The sequence below is a fragment of the Struthio camelus genome, chromosome 16, assembly GCF_040807025.1.
Source record: "Struthio camelus isolate bStrCam1 chromosome 16, bStrCam1.hap1, whole genome shotgun sequence".
NCBI lineage: Eukaryota > Metazoa > Chordata > Aves > Struthioniformes > Struthionidae > Struthio > Struthio camelus.
In genome coordinates this window covers 16,595,776-16,623,553 of record NC_090957.1, presented here as the reverse complement: position 1 = coordinate 16,623,553, position 27,778 = coordinate 16,595,776, and the positions used below count along the sequence as shown (strand labels likewise).

At 48.0% G+C, this 27,778-nt stretch overlaps 1 protein-coding gene across 3 annotated transcripts in view; it reads right to left on the bottom strand.

Annotated features, from left to right (window-relative positions):
- Window positions 1–568: 568 nt before the first annotated feature.
- Window positions 569–27,778, bottom strand: part of SUPT6H (SPT6 homolog, histone chaperone and transcription elongation factor) — a 31,745-nt gene continuing 4,535 nt past the window's right edge. For 2 of the 3 annotated variants that reach the window (XM_068909636.1, XM_068909637.1), the window contains exons 2-37: window positions 25,519–25,660; window positions 24,905–25,063; window positions 24,667–24,737; window positions 23,800–23,995; window positions 23,054–23,138; window positions 22,020–22,293; window positions 20,629–20,730; window positions 20,013–20,129; window positions 19,285–19,374; window positions 18,668–18,810; window positions 18,260–18,411; window positions 17,642–17,740; window positions 17,348–17,477; window positions 17,093–17,243; window positions 16,523–16,677; window positions 15,732–15,927; window positions 15,230–15,369; window positions 15,030–15,147; window positions 14,380–14,456; window positions 13,900–14,035; window positions 13,249–13,386; window positions 12,770–12,937; window positions 12,101–12,228; window positions 10,813–11,020; window positions 10,192–10,339; window positions 9,698–9,840; window positions 8,765–8,905; window positions 7,465–7,660; window positions 7,092–7,330; window positions 6,523–6,636; window positions 5,696–5,820; window positions 5,102–5,214; window positions 4,605–4,682; window positions 4,349–4,515; window positions 2,799–2,986; window positions 569–2,615 (exon numbers count right to left, since the gene is read on the bottom strand). In XM_068909636.1, coding sequence (XP_068765737.1) covers window positions 2,429–2,615; window positions 2,799–2,986; window positions 4,349–4,515; window positions 4,605–4,682; window positions 5,102–5,214; window positions 5,696–5,820; window positions 6,523–6,636; window positions 7,092–7,330; window positions 7,465–7,660; window positions 8,765–8,905; window positions 9,698–9,840; window positions 10,192–10,339; window positions 10,813–11,020; window positions 12,101–12,228; window positions 12,770–12,937; window positions 13,249–13,386; window positions 13,900–14,035; window positions 14,380–14,456; window positions 15,030–15,147; window positions 15,230–15,369; window positions 15,732–15,927; window positions 16,523–16,677; window positions 17,093–17,243; window positions 17,348–17,477; window positions 17,642–17,740; window positions 18,260–18,411; window positions 18,668–18,810; window positions 19,285–19,374; window positions 20,013–20,129; window positions 20,629–20,730; window positions 22,020–22,293; window positions 23,054–23,138; window positions 23,800–23,995; window positions 24,667–24,737; window positions 24,905–25,063; window positions 25,519–25,627 — 5,181 coding nt within the window. In that variant the 5' untranslated portion in view covers window positions 25,628–25,660 and the 3' untranslated portion in view covers window positions 569–2,428. Of the gene's footprint in view, window positions 2,616–2,798; window positions 2,987–4,348; window positions 4,516–4,604; window positions 4,683–5,101; window positions 5,215–5,695; window positions 5,821–6,522; window positions 6,637–7,091; window positions 7,331–7,464; window positions 7,661–8,764; window positions 8,906–9,697; window positions 9,841–10,191; window positions 10,340–10,812; window positions 11,021–12,100; window positions 12,229–12,769; window positions 12,938–13,248; window positions 13,387–13,899; window positions 14,036–14,379; window positions 14,457–15,029; window positions 15,148–15,229; window positions 15,370–15,731; window positions 15,928–16,522; window positions 16,678–17,092; window positions 17,244–17,347; window positions 17,478–17,641; window positions 17,741–18,259; window positions 18,412–18,667; window positions 18,811–19,284; window positions 19,375–20,012; window positions 20,130–20,628; window positions 20,731–22,019; window positions 22,294–23,053; window positions 23,139–23,799; window positions 23,996–24,666; window positions 24,738–24,904; window positions 25,064–25,518; window positions 25,662–27,778 lie in introns of all 3 variants that reach the window. The other variant, XM_068909638.1, reaches the window with a different exon arrangement.

Here is a 27,778-nt window from a genome sequence, read left to right as displayed (position 1 = left end):
GGGAGCAGCTTTGCCAGGGGCTTTGTCCCGCCCCGGAGGCTCTTCAAACACTGTCAGAGCTCTTTGAGCCGGACAATAGAGGCTTTCCCAGGCTCCGGGACAAAGGCAGACCCTGCCTGGGAGCCGGCAGCGGCACGGCCCGCCGACCTAGCTGGTGAGGCCAGTACAAACGGTCTTCCCACACTAGCAGCAAATCTGACAGCGGGGAGAGGCCGGGTGACAGGAGCTGAGCACTGGCTCCCGTTCTGCCACCGCCAAGGCCAAGGCGGGCAGAGGGGCCCTGCTGCCATCACGCCACCCCCGGGCAAACGCCCGAGGAGCGCGCAGCGCCATCTGAGATCCCTGACGCGAGCTGATCACAAGAGCCCAGGGAGGAAGCACACGTGCTAAGATAGCATCCGTACTGAGGCATCGAACCCGCTCGAGCAACAGCACGGACAAAGCACAAAATCCCACTTCCAAGAACAGACTGGTAGAAACAACGTGGACAGTGGAGGCAGGCTGGAAAACACCCTACAGCAACCGCAGCGTCAGCGCAAGAAGCAGAGACACGCGGCATACAGGCAGCTTCCCAAAAGTAGAATTTTTATTGACGGTAAGGGAAAACTAAAAACAAAGACAGCCGAAGGAGCTGACAATGCACAACTAGCTCCCCTGTAAGGGTCTGACACATCCCTGTAAGGAGCTGCTCCCAGTCAGATTCCCGTCATACAGAATTTAATAAAATAAAAAAATAGCGTAAGGTTAGTATGCTTATAACCTACGGCAGCCGTGTGCCCCAGAGCTCGGTCCTCCATCCTGGCCCTCGTGGTAGCAGGAGAGGAAGGGGGCTGTGTCAGCCCCTGGTGCCGCAGAGGAGATGGCACAGAAGCCAAGACCTGCATTTCTCTGTGGAAACAGCTTTGCTTTGTCTCCCAAGTCTCTGCTATTCTTCAGGAGCATTTGCATGCAAAAAAAGACCTTTGTTTCTCACAGACTGCTGTTCTTGCTCATTTCCTAGCCGAGACTGGGCTTCCCAGGAGCAGTTGGAGGAACAAAGACCCTGCTTCCACAGAAAATCCCCACTAACACAGCAGGAAGGAGGAAAGTGTGTGCAGCAGAAACCTTCCAGTTCAGAAACGGCTCTCAGTGCCAGCAGTTGCTCTGTAACGCTGCAGTGGGCTGCTTCTGACGCACGTCAGAAGCAATCTGCGTTACCTGCCTCCTCCCAGTCCCCCCAGTACTTCTCCCAGCCAGTGAGAGATACGGGCCTCCAGGAGGTGCCTAGTATGGCAGTGTGATGTCTCTATGCATTCAAAACAAAACATAATTCTTTTATCAGTTCAACAGAAATTAGCTTCTCTGTGAAAGTTTCAGCACACAGAAGGCAACTCCAAGCCACAAAGGAAGAAGGAGCATTGACTTTCAGCACTGAACTCTGCTTCTGTGGTAAATCCATTGCTACGAGGAAAAGGCAGAGAGGCAGCACAGGATGCAGAGAGAAAACCTCCCAACTAGTGTTCAGTAGAAACACTATTTATTCACCCCTCTCAGTTACAAGTGGGCAGGCTTAAAGCAGATATGGAAGAGGAGGCCATGCACTCTCAGCTGCTTTGTGTTCTCTTCACCATAGGAGCAGCTGCTCTTGCAGCATTTTAGCCCATGTGTCTGTCTCGTGCTTGGGAAAGCTGCCATTGCCTGGGGTTTTGCTTCGCAGTCTGATTAAAAAAAAAAAAAAACAAACAACAAAACAAAAAACAAAACTAAATAAATATTGTTCCAAAAGAAGCCAGAGGAGAGATCAAGCCTTTGGTACAACAGCTGCATTTCTCTCTGGCAAGACCCCAGAGCTGCTGTGCTAGACCCCTACGAACATGGCTGGGGGTTAGCACAGAATTTGCAGAGCTCGTTACAGGTGAAACCACAGAGCAAACAACAACAGAAACTTTTAGAGAACTCCAGTTTGCTTGTCAGAACCCAGGTGACTTTGCTTGGCGCTCTCAGACCGATGAGAGGTGACAGTCAGGGTTTGGGATGATCCAAATAAAACAGGCTCGCTCTAGGCTGATGGTCTGCACTTTCAGTCCTGTTTGCTTCCTAGTCTTTGCTTTGAAAGCAGACTGCTGTGCATGTAAAGGACAGACTCGTTTGACCTTGTAACTGCTCTGCTGAGCTTCCAAAGCGGTGAACCAGGCCCTGGAACACAGAGGCCACTGCAGCATCCCTTCCTATGATATATTTATATATATATAATGTCTATATATTTAAACCAGCCCTGCCAAGTCTATTTGTTCACTCAGGTGTGCATCACCAAGAGTCATCTCCCACCATCTCATGATGTATAAAACAGGAGTTATGTGGCTAAGGGAAGGGAACTTGTTTTCAACTGTTCTTTCCCCTCCCCTTCCTAGAGAAGGGAACGGAGGTTATGGGTCAGGTCCAGCATGGCCTATCGATCCATCTCGTCCAGCAGTGGTGTGGCATCCCCAGCGATGGACATGGGTGTGCTCTCGATCATGGGGCTGGGAGACGGACGAGGAGTCAACCGCTGCTTCTGTTTCCTCCGTTCAGCCTCCTTCTCCTGTAGCCACTGCTCAGCCATCTTCCCCCAGTCGATCGCAGCATGACTGTTGGCCCTACAATGCAGGCAGGAAGTTAGACACACCAGCAGCAGAGCCCAGGGCAGCTTCCCTGCCCTCCCTCCCCATGGGCCCCACCAGGAAGGTGCCAGGTAGCCCATCATGCTGGCTCTACAAAAACCCAAGAAAGAAACGAACATATGACAGATAGGTACGTGCACCTGGCACTGGACCACTCACTTTGGCTGCTGCCTCTGTCTGGAGCTGGATGACGGCTGTGACTGTGCCTGGGACTGGGTGGACTGGGGTGTGGTGTTGGCCTGAAGCTGGTACTGGGGTGTTGTAATTGGCTGGCTAGGGGTAGTGTAGGAGTAACTGGGGGTCATCAGAGGGGTGGCCACTGGCTGCTGCGCTGGAGTCGTGAAGACCTGCAGAGAACGGATACCGTTAGGCACAGAGAGCAAGCCCGGCTAGCCTGCTGGGGCAGACGTCTGGCACAGTCTGTAGTGCCCTGCCTGCCAGGAACGCTTGTGCAAGCCCTTGTTGCACACGCCCAGGCCTGCTAGAGCACCTTGTCTGAGTGAGAAGAGGTTTTCAAAGCACAGTACAGCTCAGGGTCCTGCTTGTTCCCCCGAGAGCAACTGATACCCATTCAACCTGGGCCAGCAGGGCCATTGCAGCCTGCGTTCCTTGCTCAGCCACGCTGGGCACAAGGGGAGATGCTAAACCAAGCAAAGGTAAGGAGCACAAGAGAGACGGACACAGGAGACACTTGGGGAAACCTGGCAGAAAAAACACACCCTGCAATGGGCATGAAGAACAGATGAATTCGTCCTGATTTTCTGTCCCAATAGGCTGCAAAGGCGGCACAGTAGCTCCTGAGACAGCTCCCTCCAAGATCCCAAGTTGGCTGGCTCACTGTTCACCCAGGGGAATGCTTAGTCTCTTTGCCTTCCAGGGTTCACCTCCCTTTTCGCTCAAATTGTCTCCGTGACTAATACCATTAGGTTATCCACAGTCCCTACCTATCCCCAGCTCAGTGTTTACTGTGCCAAACTCTGAAAACCTCCCGATGTGGTCTAATAAAGGATCATTCCTCTCTGCAAGCTTTGTCTTGCAGCAGCTCTTTAGTAGATCTCTCTAAGGACAGGGTGTGTTTCTTGTACCCAGGTACTTCATTCCTTCTGCAGCTGCAGCCTTGGGGGTCAGCTGGGGAACTGGCAGCACGTGCTGGGAGGAGGTAGGCACCAGCACACATAAGAAAAGGCTCCAGCATGAGCTGAAACTGTCCAATTCCATCTTATTTGCTGGCAAAGCCTCTGGGTATTCAGTCAGGCTGAGGTGTTTGCCTGCCGGTGCAGCTTGGAGATTAGCACACTGAGCTGAAAAGCCCTGCAAACTCGGCACATATTTTCACAGCTAATCTTTTCCACTGGCAGCTCACGTTGCCGATTCAGGGGGACAATCGGCAGGCTGTGTCCCCTCACTGCTGGATTCCTTCTCTCTATCCTGCCACATTCCTTGGGGGCCAGACCAATTTGCTACTTGTTTCAACTCTCCCCAGAGCAGGACTATATTACGATGCCTCATTTCCTCAGCCACAGGGGGCAAGAAGAAACGTGGGGCAAGAATCCAGCCAGGCTCCTCTTTGCAGCAAGGTGGGTAGGGCTAGTGCTGGCTGATCCCTGGCAATGAGTAACCCCTTCATCCCATCAGCTCCACCAGGAACGTGTTTCTAGCGGTGGGAGGAGGCCACACAACACCTCCTTCCACAGGCTTGTGACACCTACGTGGTACGCGCTGCTGCCACCTCCGCTGCCTCCATAGCCGTACTGACTGGACGCCCACTGTGCAGGGGTGGCATTGGGGTTCTGTCCCTGGCCTGTCACGGCAGCGATGGCACTGAACATCTGGGAGGTCATGTTCTGTGGTAGAGCGTTCACTGCACGAGTCAGGTCTGCAAGAAAGACCACCATGTTAGGCCAAGCAGAACATGAGAAAGGAACTCGCACATCCCGACTCCAACCAGGAAAGGTCTGCACTGACCTGCCAGGTTAATGTTAGCTGGAGTAGCATTAATGGAGGCTGGAGTCCTGGTCCGACTGCTACTACTGGGGGTAATACCTGTATAAAACATAAGCCAAGAGGGATAGATTAGTTGTCCCAGTAGAGCAGCTATTCCCCTGAAACTCAGCATTTGAAAAAAAACAAACAATAAAAAAAACCCAAAAAACACTTGTACCGGCAAGATGCTGTTTAGCATGAAAGGGTGCATGTGGGCCTGAACGATGCGGGGAAAAAGGGACAAGCCCAGTTTTTGTTGTATGGGCTTCTTGGCTGAAAGACTAATTCTTAGGAGAGCTCTCAATGGGTTCATGGAAGCCAAAAACACTTGAGCGTCACTGAAACTTCCCACATATAGAAAATCCTAGAGAAGGACACATTTCAGGGACAAAGAACATGGAATTGTCCTTTACTAACTGCCCTACTGCATGACACTGATGAAACAAACAGCCAGGGCACTCAGGTTTTGGGGACCTCACCTGGAACAGGGTCCTGATAATGATCCTTAAACCATCGGAAGAGTCCGTTCACGGTAGGGAAGATCTGGCCCCGGTAGCGGAATCCTTCTGGCGTCACCGTCACATACTCTATCCTGCAAGGAGAGCACAAGAGACCACACGTTGCTGCGCAGCTATACTGCTGCCATACAGTGCCCTCACGCTAACGGGTCTCAGTCAGAACAGGCATGGCAGACAATCTACAAACTTGGGCGATGGCTGTACTGGAATTGAATAGATAGAGCTACCCAGGATGTTTGAAAACAAAATGAAACTAAGTGCCCCAAAATACCATGCCTTTCCTTGGAAAGTCTATCAATCACTGCCTGTACTCCAGTGACACCACTTGCACAGGGTGTCAAGTTGGGGTAGCCAGTTGGTTAGAAATACAGGAGTTTCCTTGGTGAGACTTACTACTAGACATGGATCCTCTACTGTCAGCAGGCCAAGCCTTGGGTAAAGAGAGGCCTGACTTACTGGGATACAGACAGAGCTGGAAGAGAAACTGGCAGCAATAAGCTGAGGTGTGGTACTGGCAGCAGTCAGCCTCAGCTGCTAGGCTTGCATCTCACTTACCTTGGTTTGCCTCGAGGCTGATACCCCAAGAGGAATTTGCCAGGTAGATCTTTACAGGCACTGATAAAATAGGGAATAAAAGTTGGCTTCTCTTTCTTCGTCTTTATCAGCAGCTCTTCCAGCTTCTAATCAGAGAGAAAGAGAAGAAACGCAATGTATGAGGCCTCCAGACACCTCCCTGTGGTGCTGCACTTAGTCCTCTTTCTCCCCGCCCTGTTGTTAGCAACCAGACAAGGGCAGCCTCTAGGCATATTCCTATACCAACACCATCTGCACTGTTACTGTGTGGCGTTCTGCGAGTACACAGGCCACAGCACGCAGGCCTGGGAGGTTCAGCCCGGACAATACATGTTACTGGTTCAGATCACAAAGATGCAGCAAGAAGTCTCCAAGTGGTGAGAAGAATTCTTCTGCCACAGCTCTGACAACATCTGCAGGTTTCTCTCTTATGGTATTGGAATGGAAAAGCTGGAGATGCACAGAGGTCATCTCCTTCTGTCTTTTTAGGAAGATGCACAAATGTCACGAGGTTGCAGAAAGCCAATACCTCTCCTTTCACCGGTATTTGCTGGCAACCCTTCACTGCTTTGGCACACCACTACAGTTCTCCTGCACTCCCACCCCAGGAGCCTGTCCTGGCTCCACTGTTCCCACACAGAATCCCCTTGAGACCTGTAGCTGGGAAGCAACTGCCAATCCCCAACTGAAATGAGGTTGATCAGAGCGCTCAGTCCAGTAGCGGCTCATGACAGACTCTAAGACCTGTCTTGAGACAGAGAAACTTATATTATGCTCCCACATCTCCCACACAAGCTTCCACAGCTCACCTTCTTGTCTCCACCATTACAGTCCTGATAGTATTTGTGATTCAACAGGTCTCTGGCGAAAGAAGCCATTGGCTGGACATAGCGAGCAACAATTTCATCCAGGTCTTCAAATTCCTTTGAAAGAACACATGAAAGGAGGTACTTAGAGAATGAGAAAGTTCCTCATCACACACCCTTTCTTTCTCATACAGCTATCAATCATATATTCCGCATAGCAAGGCTGCATGCTTTGAGGAAAAAAACAGCTGAGTATTGCCTAAGAAGCCAGAGAACTGCAACGGAAGTTATACTCCAATAGTGTGAGAGCAGCTACAAGGAGAGAAATACTTTGTACAGTTTCACATCTCATCTCATAGGCTTCATATTAAAATCTATGAAACTGATATATTTCTGCATCACCTGCGGGATCAAGAAAAAAAGCCTCTTCTGAACGACACTACAGGCTATAAATCAGAATTCAAATCTTGTACTGGATCCTGGCAAGGTGACTGTGCCAACCTGCCCCTGCCAAATAGGTGGTTCTCCTTCACCACAAACTCCTTCCCAGGCACACTCTGCATGGCTCTCACCTCTGTGTTAATCCAAAGCGTGGAGCCCAGACTGAAGGCATTCTCCTTGCCCTCTTCTCGGACATCCACGTGCTGGTAAATCCCATCGTTCACCTTCCAGGTGACAGTCAGGTGGTTCTCCCCTTTGCTGCTTGGCCGAATGATCACATCCCCTTGGTCCATTGTCTCCATCATCTTCTCAGCTTGCTTGAAGCTGATGTTGTGGAATGATGGGTGAGCAATTACTCTCTTGATGTACGCTAGAAGACAAAGAGGGGCGTTTAGGCTTTCAAGGGGGACTGCTTTACTGCAAGCATATGTCCAGTTGTGTTTATTTTCCTGAAGCACCCTGGGAAGGCTGGTGTTGCTGGGGAGAGACGAACAAGAGACTCACTTGTCCGCTGCTGCTTTCTTTTCAGGTCTTCTTCCTGCTTGTGATCTGCTGCCTCAGCGTCAAAGTCGTAGTATGTGTCTTTAGGCAACTTCCACTCATTGTTCTTATCCATTAGGTCTGAAGTCCTGCAGGTCAGGTCAGCACTGAACTTCTCAATGTCAATCTTCATAATCCTGCAGTGAACAGTCATTCCCACCTACAAGAGAGGAGCCGGTGAGCTTTATCAGCAGGTTTGACTAGTATACCAGGCACCCTGCGCTTCAGAGCTCTCTGTGCGGGGTCATGCTGCCAGTGAGGAGGTAAAGTTACCTCGCATACTTCAGATTGATACAACCGTTAAAAGCCATCCTTCCATTTGAACCGAAAATCAACTGATCCCCAAGATGACTAGAATCAAAGGAGATTAAGAGAAAAACGGGCAGTTCTCCAGTATGTCTACTATGTATTTCCCATAGCACACAAACTGTGTCTGCAGGCTGCAGACAACTAACTTGGCTATTTTTGTTGTCTAAGAATGGGAACTGCAGAACTAGACTTGATGATGAGCAGGAAAGCAGTTCAGTTTGTGCAGAAACAACAAGAGTGAAAGACATCCAAAGGACTTCTCTACTTAAATAGGAAACAGAAAATCCCACCACAAAAACTGCAATGTCTTAGTTCAGTTAACCATGCTGAAGTTGACAATAGCTCTTTAAGGAACTGCTAGGAGACCTCTGAGCTTACAGGATTATCCATCATCTGCATGGATGCAGTCTTTCGGGAAACTCCTGACAAAAGATGTTAAACCTCTATTTTATCATGTGATAAAAATATGTGATTCGGTTTCTCCTAGAACCCAAATCCCTGTTCTGAGCTAGACCAGTAACTCAGATGACTTCTGCAGATGAATTCAGATAGAATAAAATGCTACAAGAAAGAGACTCTCTATATATTTAACAGCAATTCTATAAGCTCTTTAAAAAGCCAGAAACAAAGGGCAGCTCTGCATTAGAATGCCTTCTGGACTCCCAAGCCCGGACTTTAGAGCCCGGACTTTAGCCAGACTGTAATAAATCCTCCTGCAGTGTAACATGCTAACTGATTAACATGGCTTGAACCAGCTGCCAAGAGAGATTTGCAGTGTGAGAAGAGGACACTAACCAGGACCTGAACTTCTTGCCGATTTAAAGTCCTTAAGCGAAAATAAGGTCTGAAAAATCATTTAGGGAACAGTGGTATTAACCAAACTTCTGAGTCATTGGTATCGGCTTCATGCTTTTCCAGCTGTTGCTGGATACGCGAAAATGAACTGCTTTCATACCTTCACCCTTTCTTCAGGCCGCTTGACCACCTTATCACTAAGGAATTTTGTTGGGATGAAGCCAGCGACTCCATTGTCCAGCCTTGTCTTCACTCCTATGGCCTGACCTGGGCAGGAACCGCTGTCAAAGTGATTCCAAACCTTCAAGGCAAACGTAAAAGTTATTCAGCATGGAAACAGAATAACCCAGATAGCTCACACTCAAACAAGAGTCTAAAAGCTGTGTCAGCAAACTGGTGCAAAAGGCACAGATATATATAGAAAGGCAGGGGACAGAGGAGTTTGATGAACGCTGTCCAGTAATGCTGTCATCCTACTTCAGTTCTGCTCAGCTTATGGGGCTTTGCAACCAGGAAGGCCAGAATATTCTAGATTCTAGACACAAGTATGCAGCTAGGGCTGGTTTCTAATGAACACTATAGGGCTTTAAAATCACTAATTACCAAGGTTGGAATTTGGCAGCGTTTAGAAGAGACCTGAAGTACAGCTGCATTTAGTAGCAGGGAGTCCAGTTTAGTTCTTAATTTTAAGAAGATGGCAGAACAAGCTTCTATTCTCAGTGTCAGAGGTGGTTTCTCTGCATAGGACAGATTCTGAGACCACAAACAAGCCTGCTTTATACATTTACAGAGAAAAACCGGTCAGCTTGGCCCCAAGTCCATTTCCCTCCTAGTCTGCTTCACCAAAGTGCTTAATGCAGTCATAAAGGACCTGCCAAACCTAAATAGAAGCAATTAGTCACAACTAGAAGAGATTACGTTTGCAGCCAAAGGCCACGTTCAGGTTGGGGTCCTGAAGCACTACAGACACAATCCTTGCTCTGACGCCCTCTGCTTCCCAAGAGCCCTTGGCTACTGCATCCCTCAAAAGTGTTCAAGTCTGCTGTTATCAGACTGTGGGCAAAGACACACCCAGCACGAGAAGCAGCCCCACCTCACTGAGCTCTGGAAAGTTATCCTGCTGACAGAAAGGACACTGCCAAAGGCCGGTTTCGTCGTTCCGTATTGCCTGGTCATAGCTTTCTCCTTGAGGTCGCCTGTGGGCTATCCCAGTCACATTACAGATGATCATTTTACCTGCGGCGTGGAGGGAGAGGAGAAGGGGAGAATGAAGACTTGCAGGGCTGGGTGGATTCCCTCAGTCTAAGGCAGATGCGCATGAAGGCATTAGGACACTACACAGCTACTTGAAGGGGCTTCACCTACATACCACCTTAGATAAAAGCCATCAGCACACCACCAGGCAGTGCTGCTCAAACCAACTAGGTATGCAGCGTGACATCCTCCTGTCAGCGTACAGAGGGAGCTGCAGGCCTGGCACTGTCCGAATGTCACCCTCACCAAGATCCCTCTGCCTACCTCTACACATCCTAATTCAACTTGTGATGACAGCAACTGTCAGAGCCCTCTTAGGGAACAGGAACGCACCTATATAAAAAGTCTCTGGAGTTTCTTTGGTCAGCATATTGAAGACCTCTTCTGTGTTTGGAGAGCGGTATGGGGTTCTCAGGTCCTTGTACCTGCAGCTCAACTCAGCTCGGATGTCATATAAAGTGATATGCTTGTCACCGTAGCCCTGCGTGGTGTCAAAGGTTATAAAGCCATGAGAGGCAGGGCAGAGGTTAATAGGAGAATCAGTATAAGTTATAACACAATAACCCAAGCAAGTTACCATACAGCATATTTAAAACAAGGAGGAATACACAACGCATCACTGAACTGTGGAACTCTGCCACAGGTTGCTGTAGAAGTTCAAAAGTACCAATGTTTGGAAAAAAAAGTTAGATAAATTCAGAGAGGATAGATTAAATGGTCTAATTATCATCTTCCGATTCCTTCCCCGCCCCATATACTTCCTGTAAGCATTTACTACATTCCATTGTCAGACATCAAATACCTGTCATGGCTGTTTGTTTATTTTACAGTGGCAACAAATAAATGATTGGCTCCCAGAAAGGATAAAGGTTACTAGCTACAAAAGCTAAGAAATTGAGCCAGACAGCACAGCTCCCCCTCTTTTTTTCCCCACACTAGAAACCCCCAGCACACCTGTCTTTCCAGTTCCTCAGCAAAGGCATCAAGATCCAGGTCTTTCAGACGCTCAGGGTTTTCTAAGATCTCCTCTAGGGCTCCTGCAGGATTAGCATCCTCTGCCGACTCATCATATTCTAAGGCATCTACTGCCATTTTTCTTGCCCATTCATAGGTTTCAGGATGGACCCTAGATCCATCTAGGACTTCAATGTAGGAATCGGTACTAAAATAGAACCAAAACACTGTTCAGATAAGGACCCTGCAGGGTTCCTGAGTCAATTCCCTCAGATCAACAATAAATCATGCTGCTTTGCCTCCTCTGTCCCCCAACAAAACAAGCTACTCAAAAGGACATACAAATTCTTCACAGCTAAATCAACAGAGCTCAACGCAAGAAATGGCAAATTTCAGTCTCCAGCTCCTGCGCTGCAAGGATATAGCCAAGCATTTTTGGATGCTATGTAGATGTGCACTGTAGCGGCACTCTGAGCACACAGCTCTTTACAGTTTCCTTCCTCCTACGAATTAAGTCTTGCCAACTGGCAGTGCAGACCTCTGTATCCAGCTGTCTGAAGGAGTCTAAATTTTTCTCTTGCATCTCTAGAACTTGTGTTCTGCAAGAACCAAGCACCTACTGAGGCTGGAACACTAAGCGTAAAGATTCAGCCAGGTGTCCTTTCTCAGATTGCTTTTCAAAGGCAAAAAGGAAATTGTGATAGCCTTAGAGAAAGCACATGCCCAACAAGTGACCTTTCTGAGCAAAGCAGTTAGCTAAAGATTTAGAAACTGGGTTATCACTGTCCTCCAACATCTCTGCTGCGTGACACCATGCTGACCATGCAGTTACCAATAACCTAATACTCTAAACTTCCCAGTATTGCTACTGGTTTAAGAGGAAGTTAAATTGCTGTGATATGCCTCAAGTTTGAAACTTGAGAAAAAAAAAAAATACTGTTGGTGGGACTCAGCAACAACTAAGCAAAAGTGCTTATGGGTTACTGATAGACAGGCATGACAACTATGGAAAGTTAAGAACAACTGTTTTTAGTTTAGTTTCTCCTCACCACAAAGGGTCTTTCAAACCATTGCATGCTATATAATTAATGTTCAGCAGCTCACACTGCTGTGAAAGTTCAGCTGCCCTTAAGAATCAGATTAATAACCAGCAATACCTGAACTTGGCCAGAGATCAGAGAGGCTGTACAGAAATTCCTGTGAACATAGACTCCACAGAACAAGACTGCTTTAGTCATTCATACTAACTCCATACCCTGCATGGTATTTAACATAACCCGATACCAACCTATCGCCCAGTGATGCTGTGTCAATTTTGATGAAGCCAGCACAGTTGATGAACACCTTGGGTCCCATGTGACACATCGTAACCAGCTGGGTCCGATTCTCCAGACGAGTGTTGTTTTGTTTTAAGATCTGGAGAAAGAGGTTACAGCGTAATCATTGCTACTCAAACACAAGGTTCCCCAGGAAAAGCAGAGAAGTCACATTGGACACTGCAGTGTTCAAGGCATCTGACATAATCAAACCCATCGCAACTCATTAATCGTTGCTCACTGTCTTGTGTCTCAATACTGTATGAAAACAGATGACACTGCATGGAACAGCTCCAGCTCTCCAGGAAGGAAAAGTGTTGGCTTTTTGCCTTGTGTTTTCTACAGTATGGAGGCGTCCTGATACTCTAACAGTGGATCCGTTCCTGTGTGTTCAGGAACCAGCTACAATTGACAGATCTGCTGAATAGCTGGGGTCTAACAAAGACATTAGTTCATGCACAGCTTTGGGGTTATATGCGGAGAGATAACACATACTGAAGCACATGGTGACAGAGCTGTCTGCTGCATCTGGCACACAGGGCCCTGACTCAGCTCTCAACAGGACGGCCATCAGGCCAACTTGCACACTGTCAGCGATGCACCGTTTCTGTAGGCAGCGACAGAAACAGAAGCCTCCTTACCTTTAGCAGATGAGTGCCTTTGCGTGGTCCCAGACCACACACATACTGCAACAAAGCCTGGCTGTGTGGGTGAGCAATTGCCCGATTGACATCCACGCCCACCTCATTCACACGGTTTATGAATTCGCAGTAGAGGGCATTCAGCAGTTCCTCCTTCACCACGTGTTCCTGACAGGAGGGAGAGGTGTTAGTCTAACAAAGGAGATGTTTGTGACACTGTCAGGACAAGCTGAGCCAGACATGGCAGACTTTATTCTCAGGGGTAACTCTGAGGTGTGCTACAGCACCTGAGAACAGTCTCAATGAAGAAAGCAGGTGAGCTAAGGAAGGCAGAAAAAAGGTGGCCTGAATAAGTCACAGAAGAGGAAGAACTCGCAGTTCAATTTGGAATACTCTTCCTTGACAGTGAACAGTCCCAGGTCATTCTTTCTTGCAGAGGTTTCCCCACCCTCCATGAGGATCCCAGAATGAAAAGTTACCTGCAGAGGGTGGAGTTTCAGACAGAGGATATCCTCATCAGAGCTGCAGACCTGGGCAAACTCTATAAGAGGATCCTGAATGCGGCGAGCAAGGGAGACAGCTTGACGCAACAAAGGTGGGTAATCCCGGAACTCGTTCTGCAAGAGGTCAGAGAATCAGGAAAAAAATCTCGACAGTGTTTTCACACTCTGTAGCACTACTAGCTAAGAGACATCAGACCGGGGCTGGAACAAGGGAGGTGTTTGGTGCTCAGGGTAAAGAGAACTGATGTCAAAGCCCGACAGGAACTCTGCTGCGACTGGGAACAAAACATTCTAAGACAGAAAAGAGAAGGACAGGCGCTAGTTCCTCCATCTGCCCCATTCTTCTTCTACATAGGGAAAGGTGCAGCAACACAACTTCAATCCACTCAGCTGAGCAAGACTCATTCCAGACTTAACTAATATTTACTTTATACGTCTGCTGGCACCGATTTCTTCAGGGAAGCCTGAAGAAGATGTTTTGCCGTGACACAAGGATCAGTATGTCACTGTCAAGATGGATCACAGGAGGCAGCAGATAACGCAAGGCAGGGCCAGCGCAACAAATAGGGAGGCTGAGGTAGTCCGAATTAGCCACAGACTAAGGGACGGCTGGAATAGTAGGCTTACCTCAGACTTTTTGCTGTTCATATAGAGGATGGCCAGTTCATTGTCTACCAGCTCCACTCCGATAGAGGACAGCTGCTGCCCCTGATCCAGCTCATGAACAATTCTCTTTACATCCTCCATCAACATTTGAGCATCCCTAGGGAGAGACAAGCAAGACGATTGAGGGGAGAGTGCCAAGCTGGGTCCTCAAATCCCTTAGCATTCATCAACATAACAGGCATTCATCAGGTCAGCTACCCCAACGGGTTAACCCAGATCAGTGACAGAAAGAGGCTTCCTTAAGCAGAAGCACAAAATCAGAGGTGAGCTAGAAATGGAACAGCAGAGAGCAGCTCCCGTAGCACGTTAAAGATCAGTTTGGAGGCACCGTTAGGATGCCTCCGCCCCGTGACCCCCTCAGCAGTGAAATATGGAGGGGCATGAGAGAAGGACAGAAAATAGGTCTGGAAGTGGGAGGAGTACAAAGACTGTTGCTGCGACCTGTTCTCGCCTGCAATCGTCACCACGTGGGGCTTCTTGTTCAGGAGGAATTTTTTCAAAGTTTCAATATCTTGAGCCTAGGGGGAAAAAAAACAAAGGATGTCAGACAGGGTAGAGTAGACTAGCTAGAGGGCTTCTGTACTGAGCTATCTATAGGTCTTTGGTTCCTCTTTCACAGGGCAAATCTTCTCCCCGTTGCCTGTGTGGCGCTGCCACCCTGCCCTGCCACCACGACACACAGAGCTGGCTAAACGCCTTCTCCACAGGTCTTGCAGCTCCTGACCACTGACGGACAGTGTCAAATTCCTGTTTAACAGACAAACAGGAAGGCTGTGGAGAGGAAAGACTGAAAGCATCTTGCTCCTGTGCTACAGGAAATCAGGGAACGGAAGTCTAAAGCCTGTCTCAAGCGCCACTAGGTCACACAGTCTCTTACTACTATGGTGCGACCAGGGAAAGGGGAGACAATTGCTGTAGCTGTGGCCACAGCAGCTCATGAAACTCCAACAAACAGTACTTCGGAATGCCAAGGCTCTGCCACCCTCTAAAAAGAGGAGAGATGAATCAGAAACTAACTGGAAGCAACTTTTCCCCCAGAATAATTAGAAGGTGGAAAAGAGGGCAACCATGGTAGCTCTGTCACGGCCCACCTTCTTTTCCCTCTCTTCCTCACGCCACGCATTCCTTCTCTTTGTGAAGTGCGGCAATCGGAGGAAGTCTGTAACTTCGCCCTCCCCATTAACAAGGGCACAAAATACGGGGTGGTCCCTGCAAAACAAACGGATATCACTCGAACATGGAGGAACACTAACGTTGAACATGGATCCAGGGCTGATTCCTCTCCTCCTACCTGGCTGAAGAAAACGCAATGCCTAGCACCCGAATCCCCTTCCCTTGGTTTTCGTCCATGAAATCGTCGTCTTCCTCCACTTGCTGATCAGGGCGATACGAAGCTACTTTTAGCCAGTTGTACAGCTTCCGGCTGCAAGCCTGATAGAATAGAGAAGGGAGAGAGAGGAGTGAGAAAATTCACTGCAGGCCCTTTGGTATAGCTCTCCTCTGGAGGGAGGATACACATGATCCTGCCTCAACTGCTCAAGGCAGCACCACAGTATAATGTTGCTAGAATTAGGATCAGCTCTCCAAAACCAAGGAGTCCATCTTCCATCCCACTGAAGTACCCTCTTTCCTCTCCCTCCTTGGAAAAGAGCCTTACTCAGACCCTCGCCTGCCCTCTCGTCCTTCCTTCGTGCTTGTGGACCAGCCGGTCAGCAGTTCTCCCCAGCACGCTGCGGGACTGCTGGCATTTGTAACCCCAGCTCTGACCCAGACTCACCTGTCCCCCATCTCACCTTGAGGACATACTCCTTGGCCTCCACCAACAGCTTGTTTTTTAACTCTTTAGCCATCTGCACATAGAGGAACTGGTTAAGGGACCGCTCAATAGCCATTGTACGCTGCCGGTTCCACTCCTGCACCTGGTGGCTGAACTCATCCCGATAATAGAACTGTTTGATTTCCTCAAAGTACGTCTGGTCACTACCATAACTGCAAGAAATGAGAGAGGGAGATATACAAGGGCTCCAAAGTCCTGCACTAGTACCACCACTGGCAGACTCCTGCACAGGAATGTGATAGCAGCTCTTCAGATCTGAGGATGGGCCTGGAAAACTCAGAGAAGAGCCAGTTCTCCCACCAAACACTCCATTAGCTGCAAGAGCTAAGCTGCTAGACCGATCTCAGCTGAACGCTGCGGAAGCAGCGTGGAGAGGCTTGACCAGTGCAACATGGGGCAGCCCAGAGCTGCTCCAGCATACTCACATTGCGCAGCGTGGCTAGTCAGATATGCAGGGAAGGAACCAAGGAGCCACGCAGTGAGGGTGGCTGGGAAACAAGCATTTCTTTCACAGGAAGTCTAAAGGCACCAGAATTTGCCTTCAAATGAATAAATCGGATGATTTCTGAAGCTTTCGCTACAATGAAGAGAAAAGCAAGGCCCTGAGGAGCTCCTTGGTTTTAAGGTGCGGATGACTGTCAGGCCATGACCTCCAGGAGCAGTTAGGGTTATGGAAGAACTCTAACAACATGGCAGCACTGGATGAAAGAGCTCTGCCAAGGCTCGGCAGGGACCGTGAGGACTCACCCCTCCACTCCTTTCATGTCAATGCTGATGTCAATGGTCAGCAGTGCCTCATCCTCTGCTAGGCTCATTTTCAGGAACTGGTCATCTCGCAGCTCCTTCACAGGCTTGTTCTTCAAGTATTTAAAGGAATAGGCATAATGGGCTTCATCAATATCCTGTGAGAGAGAAGAGACAGTCAGCACGCATCCAGGGTGTTCATGAAGCAAAACCCTACTGTCTACTAACAATGTGTTTTATTCAATACTCCCTCACCCGTATGCCTCCTAGTCAGCATCTCCTTCCCCAGCAGGGCACAGAAGAATTCACTCCCAAACCCAGAGAAACAGAAAACGTTCCAATAAGTAAAGGCAACATCTCAACAACAAGAGTCAGGTCCGATGAAATACTGAGACTAAAAACACAGAATGCTGCTGAGCCAGCCTCTTCAACAGCCCAGCTTATGTACTACTAAAAGATTTATTCAGTCATCTCTGAAATAGGAGATGTCTTCAGATGAAAAAAAATGAGCATTTGTGTGTTATTTAGATCCTTCCCTGCATTGACCCACACAGTCAGAGCTCCCTTCCTTACCTTCTTTCCCTTTTTGGTTGGTGAAATGTTGATTTTAGCTCTTTCTTGGAAAGTCTGTCTCAGGACCTGCCTGACCAATGGCTCTCTGGCTATTTGCAAAGCCACCATGTATCGGGCTCCTTCTAGCACAGCTTCTGGGCTTGGGAATTGACTAAAACCAAAAAGCAAAATGAAGGCTTACAATTTGAGGATGCCCGCAGATCCCCTGTCCTGCTACATAGACAGGATCTCCGCAAAGATCCCCAACACACTAACCTACACACATAGTCCTTGGCCAGCTCCAGGGGCTCTGCAGGGAACTGCTCTGTCTCGTGACGCTGGTAACTGTCCCGGAGATTCTCTCCGAACTGCTCAGGTGTCAAACCAAACTTCTTAGCCAGGCCATCTGGGAAAATGAATACAGAAATGAGGGGAAGAAGAGGGGCACTGTAGCTTACACTGAGCAAAACCACCAGTCCTCTTTCCACAGGCAAGCCACACGGCCCAGAAGAGCTCGCAGGCTAGGCCACAACATGCTGCAAGCTCAGCACGGCAGAGTACAGCCCTTACCCAGCCCAGCAGTTTGACAGATGGTGTACATATCCCGACGGGATGCCTGCTTCAGCTCAGGCCCTTTCTGCTCATCATCTTCTGCATCCTCCCCTTCACCTAAGGGGAAGGATATGTTTAACAGGGCATCTTTACAGAGCCAGCCAGACAGCTGCAGCACGTCAGTGGCACAGAGAAGGGGACAAAGACAAACTACACTGTAGAACAGAGCGCTTGGATTCCACAAATACATCTGAAAGGTCACAGTAGCCTTAAAATTATTCAGGGTTAGAAAAATGCCCTAAAACCCCTATCCTCTCTTCAGTTTTACTCTTTCACAGTTTTAATAGCAATCCCTCTGTGATGTACATTTAAATACAGATCAAGGGAGCCGATACTTGCTTTGGCCCCTGCTCTGAGGGGTGGTATTCAGTTCCTTGGAAAGTAACCTCCTGCGTGGAAAAACTTTAAGCGTTTGTTAGAGATGTCTGAAAGAGCTGGGACTGGCTTCAAACGGAAAGGAGCAGCAGAGAGCGTCTGTGCACACATGTACTTTTCCAGGAAACTTCTTACAGCTCTTTGGAACCATGAGTTCCAACTAGCCCAGGATTAGAAGACTTATCAAGTTCAGGGACAAACCTTCCTCCTCTTCACCATCCTCTCGGATACGCTTTTGCTTCTTTCGAGCAGCCTTGGCAGCATTCTGCATCTTGGGGATGTCTCGCCCATAGTACAGCAGGAAGTGATTATACACGTCTTTCAGCTCGTCCATGGACTGCACGTCCTTCAGCCTAGAAGCATGCAAAACCAGCATGTTAATTCCTGCCCAGAGCTGAGCTGGGATCAGAGCGCCCAAAGAGCCTGCTCTGGTACGGCTCAGGCATATGGAGCGCTCAGGCTGAGAGTTTTAAACGCTTCTCATCGATAGCTTTGCGGGGAGGCTAAAGTCAAGATATTGCAGTGGCTAGAGAGACTGCGCTAGGTGGGTAGGTTAACATGCATTTCAAGTCACTTTGAAATGAACACAAGAAAGTCGTGGTACCATACCTCTCCATGTCAGTGGTATCAAGGGCCCTTATTCCATCAGCCAAAGGTTTGTCTGGGTCAGCAGAGATTTGCTCATACTGATAGGCCTGCATCTTCTCAAAGAGACGTGTCAGGTTCTGCTTGCGGATCTTCAGCTGGGTCCACTAACACAAAAATAGAGATTTCCAGTGAAATGCACTGTAGCTGTGCATGACATCTGTCTCCTCCCTTTCCAGAGGGGGGCTCCTACAGAAACCCCCCAGGCTCTTAGGATATTTGTCATATAAAAACATTCATTAATATCTTCATCCGCAACCAAGCCCAGGCCCATCTCAGAGAGTAATCAGATTAACAGAAAAAAATAATAATCAAGGCTTAAGTCTACCTGACAATATGAAAGGAACTTGTGTCTTTGCAGGAAATGTCACTACACAAAAAGAACTTGGTGAAGAGAAAGCACTGTCTTGTGACTGTAAAAGGTTATCTGACAAAAAAGGATACATCATGGCAGAGATGTAAAATGGGTAAGAAAGCACAAAAGGTCCGCAGTGCCAAAAAAATCTTTTGTAAAGTATCAACCTAGATGGAAAGACATAGTAAATGTTGATGGGATAACAAGCAATGAAAATACTTCTCACCTTCTCATCCCACTGCCAAACCCTCCACAGGTCGTTGATGTGCAGCTCTGGCTCTACGTATTCCTTTCTGTAGAAGGCGATGAATGGGACCTGGGTCAGAAACAAGACTCATCATTACCAACCAAAAGGAGACTGGGCTGCTCCCAGCATCCAAGAGTTCAGAAAACGCTCCTGTTCCACGTGAGAGAACAAGCTGATGAGGCTGCAGTGGGGAGATGCACTCAGCTGCACCCCAGCTCCTAGAAACATTCCACAGAAACAATTCCCTGAGCCCTCCCTGCTGCATGCAGCACTCTGGGACCCCAGAAGTCTGGCAGCATGGATGCCTCCTCCCACTCCCTCCCTCCCTGTTCACCTAAACATACACCAACAGGATTCTGTGACATCGGGCAACACCTCAGAGAATAGGTTCAATGGCCCAAGTAAGGTTCAAGAGACTTGGGTATTCTTCTACCTTATTTAGCATCAATTTGTCTAGAAATAGGGAAATATGGCCACAGTGACACCATCAAACAGTCACTAAAACCCATGCTGTCCCAGCTCCTGTAACATGAGCTGTGCCTTCCAGTGAGGCACAGGAGAGGGAAGCAGGAACCCCTATAGTATCTCTGCCCCTCCTGGTTTGCTACTCCCCATACCTTCAGCAGTCCCTCTGCTATTCCTGCCAGGATACGGAAAAAGCAACTCAGACTTAATCATCTTGGCCATGAAGTTAAGTTGCCAGGTACCTCAAAATGCTGATTTCTCATGAAATTCAGAGCTTCTTTAATCTTCTGGATAGTGCTAGGTCCCTTACGGCTAAAGCTGCTGCTGGCTTGTCCACGGTCAAGATAGTCAGAACTTTCCTAGAAGGAGAAACACACTGTGTTGATCGTGTCCCTGAGCTGTCTTCCCTAGACGATCAGCCCAGGCTAAGAAAAAATGATGATCCTTCCGTTAACTGGAAATGTAGGCTTGGTTATACGTTCTGCTTTTAGACCACAGAAAAGCATCCTAGCCCTGACTGGCTTAAAGGAAAAACTGAGAAGCAGCATCTGTCCAAGGTAAGTCATGGTTAAGAGCAGATCATGGCTAATATTAGTCTACTCCTAAGTGCACAGTGACTCAGCGATCTTTCAAAGCAATCCTTGCAATCTCTCTGTGCTGTGTTTTGCCCTGTTTTACATAGGGGAGAATGAAGACAGGTGCATGTTAAACAGCCTGCTCAAAATCAGAAAGACACCAGTATGTTTGGCACCACATTCCTCTGAACAGAACTCTGGAACAATCTCTCCAGGCTGGAAATCTGTAGCACGTTCAAGTTACCAGCCCTCTCAGGCCAGAAGTCCCAGGCACAGCTGTTACCTGCAGGGAGATGGTGGGTGTCGCAAATGCATTCCTGTAAATCCAGTCGGCTTCTTCCTCCAGCTCATCATCTTCAGCACTCTTCACCGGGATGGAGCGCAACTGTGAGAAGATGACAGGATGAGCAGAGCCATGTGCAACACTGGTGCCTGAGATACCTTGTTTTCAAGAAAAGTTTTTTCTGAGCAACAGGGTGCATATGGGGTCTTGGTTCCTTCTACACCCAAAGGGCTTTGCTGAGGATAGCACTTCAATGAATACATCTTTTGAGCACACAGGAAACCTGCATCAGCTCTACAGTAGGTAACAGCAGCTAATAAATCTGTTGAAGGTTTATGGAAAGGCCTGCAATGGTGTGTAACCTTCCATGATGATTACGTCAAGGTCTCCCTGCTTCCTACAGGGCTCCCAAACCCATGCTTTCTCTTTGCAGTTACATCCTCCTTACTCTGTTCTGGATCTACCCATGCCTTGTCATCACTTTCTTGCTGTAATCATAGAATACCAGAACATAAAACAACTTTAAACCTTCCCTGGGTATTAGTCCTGCCCACTTCTCTTTTGGGGGTCTGCTCCACTCATCACTGACATCCGTGCAGAAGACAAAATGTCTGAACAGGCCAGGAGACATTACATACAGCATTCCTGCGCTGCACACACTGGCACGGAAAAAAGGTTCTTTTGAAAAGTCGGCAGCTTCAGACATCCCATTTCACAAAGGTGGGTACAAGCCTCTGCACAGAATTACATTTACATATGCCAGAGAGAAAAGGAAGAATGTGAACTGTTCAGGGAAAATCTGAATACAGGGTGAAATTAAGAGGAAAACATGGGATATCAGAACAATTCCCAGCAACACAAAGGAGACTCCACACTGACAAACATATAAATCCCAGCTGCTTGGGTTAGTTAAAAGTAGGTTATAGAAACACCTTGCACGGAACAGTTACATGTTGGCTGGTGTAGGACTAAGCTGGAAAACCCTTGCAAGCATTCTCTGGCACTGCAGGCTTCACTCTTGCTACACAGAAGTACAATTCATAGGATTACTAACAGCATTCAGCAGGAAGGACAGCTCAGCAGAACAAATACAAGCCCCGGGCCACTCCCACAAATGCAACACTGACATCCAGCGGCCAAAAAGAAAGTTGGCATCAGCACTAAACGTTTCTTCTACCTTATGCAGGTAGAAGAGTGCACATTTTTACAGTTGTGTTGAATACTGAGTTTCAACGTATACACTTGAGAGATGGGGTCTGCAAAGAGGCAAAAAAGATGCCAAAATCCAGCCAGCAGCCAGGTGAGAAAGCTGGCCTGCAGATCTCAGGTCTCCTGCTCTTGGTGGGAGCTAAAACGCCCCCTGCCTGCACACGGGCACCCTCTTCCCTCACCTGGAACCTCTCAGGCATGTCCGTCATGCGGATCTCATTGTCCTGGTCTGTTAGGTGACTGCTCTCCAGCTCACTGGGCTCATACATCTCAAAGATGCTACGCCGACTGACACGCTTCTTGGCAGTCTTTTTGGGTCGGACACGGGTCTCCCCTTCAGCTTCTTCATCCTCGTACTCATACTCCTCCTCCATCTCCTCATCATACTCATTGTACTTCTCAAACTCATCATAGTCAAAGTCCACACCAAAGATTTCCTGGGCTTCCTGCAAAGCACTGGAAGAGAAAAACAATCATTCGGTCCCACAGCGCAGTTCACAGAGCATCCTAGACGCATAAAGGTTTCACAGCATCCAAGTTTAAGCTTTAGTCTTGCACCTTGGCTAGAAACTGGCGGATAGGTACACAACTCATTGAGATTCGCATGACACATGCTGCTTTGCCCAGAAGGAAAAAGTGCTTTGTGTCTTTTCAGTTAATTTGATCCCCACATAAGCAGAAGTGGTTGCTATTGTTAAGAGCAAGGATTCTGCAGTAAGTCCACAGCACTTAACGCTCCATGGCAGAGATCTATTTATCAGTTCCTTCTCCGTATTCCTCCAGTAAACAGGAAAGGTGTAGTGAGCCAGAACCATAAGTCATTTATACTACAGAGGAAGCTATGCGCACCTGGCTAATACTTAACTCTGGATTAGCTAAAACGTCAGCAGTTCAGCAACACTGTTGGTGTAACATTAGCATTCACGTCCCAAACATTAGTTACATGCTCAGACAGAAGCCTAATTCAAGAAAAGATGCAAATACTTCTCTTAAGGGACTGTTTTTCGTGTCCCTCCAAAAAATCTACGGGAGAAAGGAAAGGAGTCAGATGTTCAAGAAATCACAAACTAAAGCCCAAGGTTTAAATTGACCAGGGTTTCTTTGCGGAAAGATACGCGCGTATCCAACCACAAGCCGAACCACACCACAGCTACAATGGTCGAGGAACCTCAGCACTGCTTTGGAGGCTGCAGGCCAATTTCCAATTGCTACTTACGCATCTGTGTATCCAGGGAGCTTCTTCCGCCATTTTGGCTTCTTCAGAGGTTGTCCATCATCATCCACAATGAAGTCATCAATGTCTGGACATGGAGAAGCAGTTCAGTGGTCAGGACACTCACGTATTCAACTGGTATCTCTGACAAAGCTCAGCTCAGCCAGTGCAGCTATGAGTCTCCACTACAGACTTTGGCTGCTGCTGGCTGTCAGTCTGCCCAGCTACCCACAGCTTCTCACAGCAACCTCAGAAATTCCAGGGGCCTGAACCATAATAACAAGCTAGAACTAACTTCCAAACACTGGCAAAGCTATCTGGCAACTACCTGCAGCTTAGTGCACAGAAAATACAGCTCTGGACAGTAGAGAAAGAGCTCTTGCAAAACTCTTCCAGTACAGTACTAGCACTGATGATGGGTTGATGCCCAAGAGGAGAATTAGGGCAGACATGCGCTGTGCTACTAAGTGCTAAAGAACGCCTATAATTATTTGACTTCTTTCCTTGGAAGGATCTCTGTTTAGGGGGCAGCTTACAGGAGACATTCAGAACCTCAGTGAACGCAGCATGCTTCTGGACAAAGAGGTTGAGATGCAGACAAATTAAACCTGCTACTCAGGAACATTCAATTCTAAAGACTGAACTAATCAGACCAGGAATAGCTTGACCAGAATAGGGCTGCAGCTTTGGTTAGTTATAAACCAAAGAAAGCTTTAACTTGGTTCTTCTGCCAAACTGTGGAAACTTACCAGATTCATCTTCTTCCTCCTCCTCTTCCTCCTCTTGTGCAGCAACAGGAGCTTCAACAGCTTCACCCCCCTCCTCGCCTTCACCATCCTGAAAGATTTCTTCAGCAATGGCTTCCTTCTCGTGTTCTTCTTTCCCATAATCCTCCTCTTCGTCATCCTCATCATCGGACATTTTTCGCACACGCCTGAATTTTTGCTGCAAGCAAAAAGTCTTAATAGTACACAAAACTCCTGGCACAGACACTCAAGCTCAGTACCATCTCTGCCAAGCCAGTGCTGCACTTCCTCTGCTCCTTCAGTGGCACCTGGAGCAAGAACAGGAGCCCAGCTTAGCACAGGCATGTGGGGGCAGAAAACCATCCCCGAGCTCCAAGTGAGTTGCAAGCACTTATACAGCACAGCATGAAACACAATACGACCGCCTGTTGAAGACCATGCTGGGTTCAGGCCTGTGTTGCTTACAATGCTGCTGCTACAAGGATTATCCTGGCTTGATACATCTCCAGGGGGTTTTATGGAAGGCACTTCAGAGCCCCTAATACCTTGCACTGTCTTTGGGGTTAGCACTGCACAGGAGGAAGTTGTTGGAAGCTGGACTCCTCTGTGCCTGTGCTACAGACACGGGAAGTGGGGAGGAGAGCCGACGTCAGGGACAGGCAGAAAGTATTTTGCAAACTCTAGGAGCCAGCGCCCAGCTGTCTGGCCTGGGAGAGATCCTGCTTCCTCCAAGAACTCAGCTCTCTACCCTTTTTCAAAAGGGCCCGAGCAACGTGAAGGCACAACTCATTCACTTTAAACAGGAGCCCACCCTCTCCTCCGTGCTAAGAGGCACCACACCATTAATAATTGCATGGGAACATAACTCACTCTTTTGACTTTAACACCCAAGTTCTCTTCAATGAGGTCAAAATCATCATCCTCCAGGCGGTCATCGAAAGCTGAGAGGAGAAAGCAGAGATGAGTTATTCCCCCTTTACTACTCTGGGAATGGACAAACCAGTGGGAAGGGCAGAGCTTACCAAGCCCACGCAGATACACAGGGCAGAGGGAGAGCCACGCTCTCCAGCAGGGCAGCGTGAAAGTGTTATGCGGTCACAAAACTTACTGCGCTTTCTCTTTTTGTGGCCAACATCGTCCTCGGAGTCTCCAGAGTCACTGGCTTCCTCCTCCTCCTCCTCCTCTTCGTCGTCATCATCATTAATGAATCCTTTCAGGTTTCCTTGCTCATCTTGATCATCGAGATTCTCCTCCTCTTCTTCCTCATCTGTGAAGAGGAGTAATAAGCGTTCGTGTGCCAAGACTCCTTCTCGACTCTGTGCAAACAGTATCTTCCTTCACACTATCCACGCAGGAAGTCTTAACTGAACGCTTTTACCGACACAGAACCCAGACAGCCGCTCGTGTCAGAACCCCAACGATTCTTATCTTGTCGTCTCATGTTCTCTCCGCACCAAGAGCACTCCTCTGCTTTTACTGGTTACTATCAAATTACACGACTGCAAGTCCCACTGGGGTGAAGCAGTGTATTTTCTATTGCCAAGTATAAAAATCACCCAAGTACTTTGAGAAAAGGAAGCACTTAAACAGCTGAGAGCATTGACTGCTGACAGTCATGCTATCATTCCACAGTTATTTCTTCACCTGCAGAGACATGGCATGTCGAATACAACAGAGTCCCACAGACAATTCAGCAAACTCAGAACAGACAGGCAAACTCACCGTCCTCATCTTCCTCCACAAATTTCTTGTTTACTCTGGGAACAACCTCCCCATCCTGGTTGTACTCCTCTTCCGACTCCTCAGCTTCACTTTCTACAAAGTCAGACATGGCTGCAGCGTCTCACACACTGCTTCCTGGGAACTGGTGGAAGAAGACACATCCATCCTATCAGCAGAGGGAGTAAAACACAAGCATCTCCCCCTACTGGGTTTTGGAGAGAGGACAGCTAAAGCAAAAGGGTTTCGAATAATCTTTCGAGAACCTGAATTACCCATAGACCCCTTTGCCTGAACATACCTGTCACCAGAGATTAGGCAAGTGGAGCCAGTAGCCAAGCGCTGCTAGCTCCTGTCAACCTGCATCTCAGTGAGCAGGACACGGCACGTCACAAGAACATTCATTACGCAGCCGAGCTCCTGGACGCGGCTGAAGCACCACGTACAGCCAAAGCCTTTCATCCCGTCCATGCCCTCACGCTCAGCCAGGAAAGCAACCCCATGCTGTCACCAATGCTGCACTGCATTAGGCACAAAGTCCAACCCATTAAGATCTTAATATGATTAATCCTCACTCAGTTAACGAAGCCAGGCTGATCCTGAAAGAGGACGTGAGTGAGTCATATTTGCAGCCTGTTAGGCAGGCTCTCTCCAGAGATCGAGGAGCACCACAGAGCAGACGGGAGAGGCGCAGAGGGTGCTGCGCAAGACAGGGGCCAGGGCCTGCAGCTACCCGGCACCCCGCGCCCCACGGCCGGAGTCGCCAGGGCCAGAACGTTCCAGGCCCGGGGCCTCCGAGCAGCAATTATGAAGTAACAAGGCATCACAGAAATGGGACATTTCCACAACCAGACCCTTTTGTTTGACATTTTTCCCCAAAGGGGTTTCTGGAAGCAGTGCAAGTCAAGGCTTGCACAACGGAAAGTCAACGTCCATAACAACGTGACTCAAGCTCTGCCTCTCGGAGTCTTTCACTTCTTGTGGATGTAAAACTTTCCATATTTTCAAAGGAAAATATTTTCTCTTTTGTTTGCTTGTTTTTAAACACACCAAAACACCAGAAAATTTCAAAAGTCAGATGTAAGAAAAAACAAATCAATTCCTCAAATGACTGTGAAGATGTAAAAGCCAACCCAGGAAGAAGTACCAGCCTTTGGGAAGGTATGAAAAGAAGCTGAGAGGAGGTGTCAGAGCTAAAGCAAAAATCTGCATGTTAACATTTGCTCCACCACAGAGATGAGAAAAGAATTCCTTACCACAGGAAACAATACCTAAACACACACGCTTCAAAACGTCCTCATAATCATTTTCCCACTGCAAACAAATAGCTGAAGGAAATCAGCCACATACAAGACAACCCAATCGAGCTCCGTGGGGCTTTGCCACCACGCAAAGACTGGCTTCTCGTTCAGCCCAGAGATCCCCACATCTGGTGCACAAACACAACCATTTATAGAAAGCCAGCGACTTGTTTTTTAAAAGAAGAAAAAAAAAAACGCTAGGCTGATCCTGGCGAATCTTTTAAGCCCTAAAATATTTATAGTTCCAAAGGAAAGTTTTTCTCGTTAGAGAAAACCCACAACAAAGAGAAAGGAAAGACCTCTGCAAGATTTCAGACATGAGCAGATAGTAGCTTGTATTCCTTGGCTGAGGATTACGCGGCTCTGGCCAACATCTATATACAATGCTCTAGACAGGGACAAATAGCAGCAGATCAAGGCTACTGCTCTGCGCTCAGATAGGACATCACTGTTTCTGGCTCGATGCGGGTACAAGGTGATCCTCGTCCTCAAAATGCACTGTAAAAGTTGCATGTATTTACGTGATCATCCCTCAGAAATAACACTTCTGAGGGCTGTACAGATGCTACAGTTAAATGTGTGTTCCTGCATTTTGCAGCAAATGCCACTGATGAATTGTATAACTAGATGCAGTAGAGAAACAGGGAACTGTCATTTTCACCAGTCTCTGTACAAACATATTGTGTTAACCGAGCGCTTTCTCACTAATTCTTTATCTACGTCTCCATAAGGACCTACTAACATACTTGCAACTGCAGGCTAAGTATTTTTTTCCAGAGCATTTCCATTTCTAAACCTAGTAACGCCGCTTCTCCTCCTGTCTGTGATCAACACACAAAACATCCAGGAAGAAAGAGACCCCTCATCATAGCGCTACACTAGCATTTTACTACTTTCTGCCAGGAGAGCATTTCATTCACAATTCAAACTTTCTTCCTCATCACTTGTTCCATCATTTCCTG